This window comes from Convolutriloba macropyga, unplaced genomic scaffold (assembly GCF_964194025.1).
Source record: "Convolutriloba macropyga unplaced genomic scaffold, txConMacr16.3 SCAFFOLD_4701, whole genome shotgun sequence".
In the NCBI taxonomy this organism is placed as follows: domain Eukaryota; kingdom Metazoa; phylum Xenacoelomorpha; order Acoela; family Convolutidae; genus Convolutriloba; species Convolutriloba macropyga.
Window position 1 is genome coordinate 1,794 of NW_027450722.1, and position 8,183 is coordinate 9,976.

At 37.1% G+C, this 8,183-nt stretch overlaps 1 protein-coding gene across 2 annotated transcripts; it reads right to left on the minus strand.

Moving 5' to 3' along the window:
- Positions 1-1,690: 1,690 nt before the first annotated feature.
- Positions 1,691-7,892, minus strand: LOC142356102 (2-hydroxy-1,4-benzoquinone reductase-like). Of its 2 annotated transcripts, none has more exons than XM_075408072.1 (3): positions 7,547-7,878; positions 5,283-5,522; positions 1,691-2,050 (listed from the first exon to the last, which is right to left on the minus strand). In XM_075408072.1, exons 1-3 carry the CDS (start codon positions 7,680-7,682, stop codon positions 1,800-1,802), a joined length of 627 nt encoding a protein of 208 aa, XP_075264187.1. In that variant the 5' UTR covers positions 7,683-7,878; the 3' UTR covers positions 1,691-1,799. The 2 variants fall into 2 exon arrangements, with proteins under 2 accessions (XP_075264187.1, XP_075264186.1); XM_075408071.1 differs by lacking the exon at positions 1,691-2,050 and adding an exon at positions 2,148-2,685 and having other exon boundaries at positions 7,547-7,892.
- Positions 7,893-8,183: the final 291 nt, after the last annotated feature.

The window sequence follows — 8,183 nt, forward strand, 5'->3', positions numbered from 1 at the left end:
TTATTCTGTATGAAGCACTTCTTAGGTTTTTTTCATAGAGTAACAGTTCCATCGGCGAATTTCAGCACCAATTAGAATCAAAACCCAGTAATATAAGGCTGCTAAATTTCCCCAACAAATGTAATCCATGTTGAAATTTTGTTGGAAATCGGAAATTGGTTTTTTCCTAACTGTAGCTTACATTTTGAGAGCCTCATTTTGAATATTTTGAATCTTCCTTCAATGTTTGCTGGACACTTTGATGGCGATTAAATTAGGTCCACTTTGTATTGGGATAACCCTTGACCTTCGGCAAAATTTTTGGTGACAATTTGTAACGAAACTCCGTGAGATATGCGAGAAAAGAAACGGAAATTGGTAAAAATTAGCATTTGATTGAGCAGTTATCTAGAATCCTGTTTTCTTTTCACATTCAATGGAACCATTCAAGTACGAGCCAGCGCACCTGCCAATAGATTTTAATTAAAATTTCGCTTAAGTGTGGATTATTAAGTAAAAAGCAACGCAGAGTATAATACCTTTCATGGTGTTTTTATTATAGCGTAATTCAGTACATTCAGTAATTCAGTATATAACATACCTGAAATTTTTTTGTTTTTCATAAAGACAAATTTCCGTCGGCAAATATCGACACCAATTTGAACCGGAATGCAATAACATTAGGCAGCTAAATTTTTCCAATTAATTACCTCCAACGAATATTTGAATATTCTTTTAAAGAATGCTGGACACTTCGATTAAATTAAGTCCGCTTTGTTTTCTATACCCGTGGACTTTCGGCAAAATATTTGTGACTTTTAGGTAAATTGTATGAGATGTGCGAGAAATGAAGCGGAAATTGGTGAAAATGATGGTTTGCTCAAGAGGGTATCCAAAATCGTGTTTCGTATTCACATTCAATGAAATCATTCAATTAGTATCAAGCGCTCTGCCTATAGATATTAATTAAAATTGTGCCACTGTGTGGAATTTTGGCTCAAAGGCAAGGCAAATAAAGTACCAATTTTGATGTCTTATTATAGCTTAATTCAGTACAATCTATGGTTTAATAGTGTAAACCAGTAAGTATAATTGTTCTATTGTCACCCAATAATATTAGGCAGCGAATTGTCCTCAACGATTGTAATCCATGTTGAGATTCGGTGGAAATGAGGTTTTTCTAAGCTGTAGCTTACTTTTTGAGAGCCTCAATTTGATTACTTTGAATCCAGTTAAATATTTTGAAAAAGGTGCAAAAGGTTTTTGCCATTGCAAAGGTCATTGTAAACTGAAAACCCCCAAATTTCCTAGAAATTAAGTAACGGAAAACTCTTGGTAAAACAGTGAAAATAGACCGTGAAAACAGTGAAAATATAATTGAGGTTTCCGGTTCCATTTGCACAGTGACAATATGATTAATAAAAAATGAATGTTCAGAACTTTAGTAAACTTGCATCAGATCGACTACCTCCAGTTATGCTTTGATTAGGTTTTTGAAATTGAAATTGGGAGTGAATTTTAGACAGAATACGGCTTTTATCGGGCTTTCCATGAATTATAGGTTATGTTACAGGGTCGTATGTTCAATGAATCATCCGCCTGGGTAGCAATGAGGGACTATTCCCGTTGTAAGTTTGAAACTCAACGATATCGAATTAAGAGGCTGGCTTCAATCCTTTACCAATATTTAGGGTCGCTTTGAATAAAAATATTGATTTGGAATTGTTTTAAATAATCCGTTTATTAAATAATCTTCAAAATCAAATCAATCTGAAATTGGAAATGATGCGGGTATCATTTATATACAGGAAATACATCACTTAGATAGGAATGGGCTCATAGAGTTCTTTGTGGTTCTTAATTGCAATCGCGTACCAGTCCATTTGTGACAGGTATGTTGTTATCTTCTTGTCTATCTGGGAGCTCATGCCCTCGTCCGTCAGTTGACCTTCACTGTCCAGTTTAGTGTGGCTTCTCGAGATTAGGGGAAGATGCATGTTCTCAACCACAATTGCTCCCATGGAGGCCAAAAGGTCATGTAAATGTGTGCGGGTTCTGAGGTCAACTATATCTAAGAAATAATAACTATCTCATCGAGGAACAATATAATACAACATGCCATTTAAGTCCAAGTCGAGATCGGACGTTATTTTTAATCTTGCTCAGTATCTTTCAAGACCTTGTATGTTACACATTACATTGCTAAATATTTCCCCACTTTGAGAGATCTTGCTATCAAGACTTGTTTCCGGTTTCGCTTAGGCATGTTAAAATCACTATAGAATAAGATATCTAAAACATAGAATGATGAAAATGATGTTAATATGAACATATGTTACTCAAAATGAACACTAAGCATTGATGTTGGTTTAGATGGAAACGGGTTGCCTTCTTTACGAAAAGCGAGAGCTTTCGCCAGCCAATCAAACTGCTCTATTAGACGACCCATCTGTAGCTTTGTAGTACTTGGTGGTGGTGTTCGGTTTTTGGTACATTCATGAGTTGCAACATTTTGTGGTTGCGCCTCCCCGTTTGGACTGGGGGAAGGGGTGGCGGCTTCAGCCCCGTTTTGATCTAGGGTGGTTTGAGGGACTTGGGGTACATTATGAGGGGGTATGTGAACAAATAAGGGTAGAATATGAGCCCCTAGAGACATGAGTTTGATGCTGAGTAGCTGTGATACTAGGATACCACCAGTTGGGTCGGCTGAAAGTAAGTGAATGTTTATAGCACAAATTGTGAAAGCTCGATAAACCATATTTGATTCAGAGCAAGGGAATCCCGGCAGCCTTGAGATTTCATTATTGCGTTGCTATGTGCAAAGTGACACGTCTAGGGACATCACAATTTACTTACCAATGTGTCATTAATTGCCCTCAAACAAAGTTTTTAGCAATTATATTAGTCCTGTGGTCTTTTTTCGCTTTTCCAATTTCTTGTCTGACTCAACTTTTCATCCTCAAAACTTGTTTGACCCCCCATCCCCGCACCAATCCACTCAGCCCCTCCTAAACCAATGCTAGAATCCCTAAGCCCCAGCTGGCTACCACCGAAGCCAACCGCTTGCCGGTCGTTTTAGAGCAATCCTCCCGACGTTAGCGGTTATGTTTTCAATTACCTCCTAATTGCTGTAATCCCAATATCGGGATTTTCCTTTCATGATACATATGAGCAACATTCTCATTTTTTATATGATTACAATAATCAATCAAAGGCGGCAAAAATTTGAAGCATAAGGCAAATTTGTTTTGAAACGATTTCTTCATGTATTAAGAGTATAAAACGGATGTAGCTTACTAACCCTTGTAATTTACCCACATCTTATCTGTAAATACCAACAGACTATACCCAGGTTTAGACCTCGACTTATGAAAAGTCTTCGGATTCTAGTAGGGAGTCCAATGTTGACTATGAGAACACGGTCCAGATCCTTGTTAAAGTTGAGGTAAAGTCGTTTCATGGGTCCAGATAAGGACTTTTCATACCGAATTAGGGCCGAGAATGGCTTTTTAATAGAGGGAGCATGGGCTTTTTAAGAGTCGAGGATTGCATTTTTGTGGGAATAATATTAGCTACCTTTTATATACTTCTTTTTTTTGTAGATGTGTAACATCTACCGCAGCAACACAAAACTAACGTTGCAACAGACCGTTCATTTGCGAAAAACAGGTGCAATTTTGCTTAAAAAAATCTTAAGAAACATTGAATTCTTAAGATAAATTAGTTTTGGCGAGTAACCTATATTACGAATTTGTTCGACTGAATTCAACTAGTTAACAAAGCTCTAACAATCGACTTTTCATCGGCAAGGAGTTAAGTGAGTTTTAAATAAGTTAATTTAATTTTAAAATTCGTTTTTTGAAAATATATTTATAACAGCACAGTTCGCTTTTTGATAAAATATCAGAAACATTGAAAAAGTTGAACGGTCGAACCCGTTGACTACGTTATAAGCCTTAGCCAATTTTCAGGGCGAATGTAAATTTTTTTGGGTCTAGCGTAAGAATTTTAGGTCGAGCTAAGGTCGAGCATTATATTGGGTTTGAGCTAAAGCTGAATATCAAATAATTTGGTCGAGCCAGTCTAGTTAAAAGAATAGGTCCAGCTTTTTCATGCACTGTTTGAGTGTGGAGCATGGTCTTTTATACCACTTTTAGGTCGAGCATAGTCTTCTCATAAGTCACGGTTTGAACCTGGGTAATGCTGGGAAATTAATGCAAGCGTGTTTGCTTTCGAATCGCGCCAGGGTTCCGAATACAGATTTTCGGTTTCTGTTAATATTCAAGCAATCAAAAGCGTAAATGTTATCAGACACAATTTGTTACTAACCAGGTCAAATTCTCCAATAGTTCTTCAATTTTGTTGAATTTTCAAGATGAAAGTTTAGAATTGTTGATGTTGGTGCTCTGAATGATGATAATAGGCGTAGCGTTACAGAACTTCTGTGAACACTCCAAGATCAATTAATGCACTGTTTCCTTTTTCAGCATCAGAAAAGAGAAAAAGTATGAAATTTCGCCGATACCAGAATCGTTTTCAAAAATGCTAGTATCAAATTTAAAAAAAAATACGTTGCTAGATCTTCGAAAGTGATACCACATATACCACTCAACATTTAACAATACGACTCATATTGTTAATTTCATTTGGAGAAAAAGTGAAAAAAATTAATGAGGGCAAGATTTAAAAACTCAGTTACATTTTTCAAAAATGAAACCAATGAGTGTAAATAAATTTGAACCGTTCGAGGAACAGGCGAGACATAGTGTTAATAACAAGTTACTGGAAAAAAACAGCAAATAGGCGTCAACTTGTTATGATCATTAAAATCTTCGGTTACTATTCTTGATTTTCTCTCACAGCTGTTTTAGTGTTACGGAAAAAGCAGTCATATTGGTTCAAAGCTACCAAACTATGACCGGAGAAAACAGATAAAAAAAAATTTTGGCCCGTATTTTGTAATCTTTTGTTCGAATATACGTCAAGTTTGTCAGTTGCCACTATCTGTGTTACCAGTTTCTAACTTTGTTTCTCCAACTCTTAAAAAAGTTTTTCACAACCCAACTGTTACAAAACTTAGTCGAGCAGCGTTTCCCTTTTTTCTCCTTATGTCCTTATTGTCCAACTCTTACCGAATTTTAACTTCTCTATGAACTGTTTTTATGTCTTCAGTTGGAACTTTACGTGCAAACGCGCATTACCAATCCTCCTTATTTAAATCTAGATCTTTCAGCATCATTACAAAACTTGTTTATCATTGACGACGTGTGAGAGTAGCGCAAATACGCATTATATTGACTAACCAGTGTCGGAATAAGTGATAATGGCTGCTGGCTTCGCCTGGTATACATTAGATCCGAAATGATCAATCATGTTGCTCAGATTGGCGGGTATTGACCTGTTGACCTCTGGACAGAGGTAGATGAATCCATCACAAGTCTCAAGTTTCTTCTCGGCATCTCGCAACCACTCTGGTGCCTGAGATCTGTCGCTGTAATAGTGTACAGGTTTCTTCACAAACGGGATATCCATACTATCTGGACCTGCAATTAAATAGGATTTAACATAACAAATGTGATTCAACAAAAATCTGCTTTCAGTTGGTTTATTCAAATAGCGACATAAAAAATTGACCGATCGCTGGATTATGGACATTTTGAAACCACTACGGTTCCTTCTCTAAGAGGTATCTGAAATATTTATAACTCAAAATTGTTTTTTGACTTACCGCTACCGAGTTAAACGGATTGCGAAAAAAATGTCAACCAAAAACATAAGTGGCCTTTCTAAAAAATTCATAGTTCATAAAATGATTAAATTGCCAAAGCGCTCGCGATTTTGGTTTCCGATTTTAACTCCGATCAAATTTTTGTCGTATTATAGGACAACTAAATTAGAGAGAGCTTGACAATACTAGCTCGAGAGCTTGACTTATGAAAAGATGGTGACCGACTGATATCGGGTATGAAAAGACCGTTGGTCGACTTATGAAAAGAGTATGGATCGACCGATACTGGGTATGAAAAGACTGTAGGTGGATGACCGATATGGGATATGAAAAGACCGTGGTCGACCAATACTGGGTATGGAAAGACCCTTGGTCGACTTATGAAAAGACTTCAGGTCGACCCTTACTAGGAGATCGACCGTGTATTTAAGGTAGGGAAATACCCCAGGTCGACTTTATAAGTCTTTTCATAAAGTCGACATCTCAACTAAGGTATCGGGTATTAAAAGACCGTAATTGACAGGTATTGGGTATAAAGAGACTTTGTGTCGACTTTAATTGTCTGAGTTGACCATCCCAGGTTGAAGTGCCAGACCAAAAGTGCCTATGTCCAGACTTTCGTGCGTTCAAAATTTTTCGTGCGATCAAATGTGAGTTCAAAAATCCCCATGTCCAGACTTTCGTGCATTCAAAAATGCCTACGTCCAGACTTTCGTGCGTTCCAAACGAAAATTCGTGCGCCACAAAATTGTTAAGCTGTGCGTTAATGTCCAGACTATCGTGCGTTCAAAGAACCCTATGTACAGACTTTGGTGCGTTTAATATATGTGTGGACCGATAAAGGTCGGGTGTCAACCATACTGTTTTACTGTTTGGTAAAAAAAGGCCCCTGATGAGACTTTGGGTCAACCGTATTTGTTTGTTACAACAAGATTAATGAAAAGGCATTTGTTATGAGTCGACCCGTATTTGCTATGGGTCGACTCACGAAAAAGATTTTAGGGCCTCTCATCCGCTGTAACCCGGAAACCGCGGTCCGGTTATCGCGGCGAAGGGGCAACTTAAAATACGGGTAACCCAAAATTTTTCACCTTCCTTGACCTCATTGTCAAAATTCGGCTTGCTTGGCTATCGGGTTGCCTGACCGCCACCTCGTTATTTATTGTTTAACATTCGTTTTTGCGTATAACGTAACCAAAGCTTTTGTTTTCATCTTTGACTGCAGTTGTCAAAAGTTCGCCACTAAAACATGGTTTTGATTTGAAAAACTTTTGTTTCTTGAAATAATTGGCTTAAATTGTCCAAGATTTTGGTTAATTAAGAATCCAAGCAAAAGTTACTCTGTCGGGTGAAAGTTACACAAGTTTTATAATAAGCTTCATACACTCTTCTGTGGGGAAAATTAGATCGTTTAGCAATCACATAACCAATTCTTGTATATTTTATTTTTATGGGCAAAAGTTTGATTTTTGCCAATCTACCAACTCTCGGGTCGACTGATGGTGGTGTGCAAACACTGTGGTTTGGCTTTTGAGATAATCGTTTCGACCGATATTGGCTATTAAAATAATTTGGGTCGACCAAATTTGTTTCGAAAAAACTTTGTGTCGAGATTATTGGTGGCCTCGACCATGTAACTATGGCAGGGAACTATGTTTTGAAGGGATTTTTCTAATTCACCCACCACCTCGCTTTAATTTGTCTTTTTATATGGCCGACCTTGGCCGGAATTGAGTCACAGTTTTACTCGTCACTTGTGAATTCTGTTGTTTTTTTTCAATTTCAAAAATTATTCTTTCTGTTATAAAAATTATTATCTTTCTTCAATTAAAATCTTACCAAATATGACAGTCTCGTGTCTGGTATCTCTGATGACCCTGACCACGTATTTCATCACTTTCTCGTCCAGTTTTGCATCTTTCGAAGACCCAGCGAACACTGCATACTTCAAACAGTTCGTACCAAGGCTAGCCATTACTTCTTTTTTTCTATCTGTTTGCTTATATACTTAAGCTTCTATTTGTTTGTTTTGTTTGAATGCTTTATCAGTAAAACATCAGGTAAAAACACGCACGGGTGCACCAATATTGTAAAAATTCTGTGTTTTGTTTCAAAAACGCGCGCCAGTCTAAATTTTCACGCGTGTGTTGAATGAAACGCACCAACTTGTGTGCTAAAGCGATGCACAAATACAAATAAGACTTATCTGTGCATATGAGCTGCATTTGAAAACAGGTTTAAAATCGAACGTGCGTGCTTGTAAAAGGCGTATTATGCTAGAATACTTGAGCTGTGTACATTTTGAAGATGAAAAATATTTACAAAATGCTTTAAGAAGATAAAGCCGTTCAATCAGATAGCTTCACAAACTCAATATAAGTAATAAATAATCCATGGAAAGTCTCAGAAAGGAAAGTCTCAAACCTGAAGTTTATACCACCCTATTTCCGTTAAATGGAAAGCATGTCACTGTTCA

Coding starts and splice junctions, on each gene's coding strand:
- LOC142356102 (XM_075408071.1), bottom strand. CDS start 7,682: ATGGCTAGCCTTGGTACGAACTGTTTGAAGTATGCAGTGTTCGCTGGG. Junction 5,523..7,546: donor ACACGAGACTGTCATATTTG/GTAAGATTTTAA, acceptor ATTTAATTGCAG/GTCCAGATAGTATGGATATC. Junction 2,686..5,282: donor TATCACTTATTCCGACACTG/GTTAGTCAATAT, acceptor ACTTACTTTCAG/CCGACCCAACTGGTGGTATC.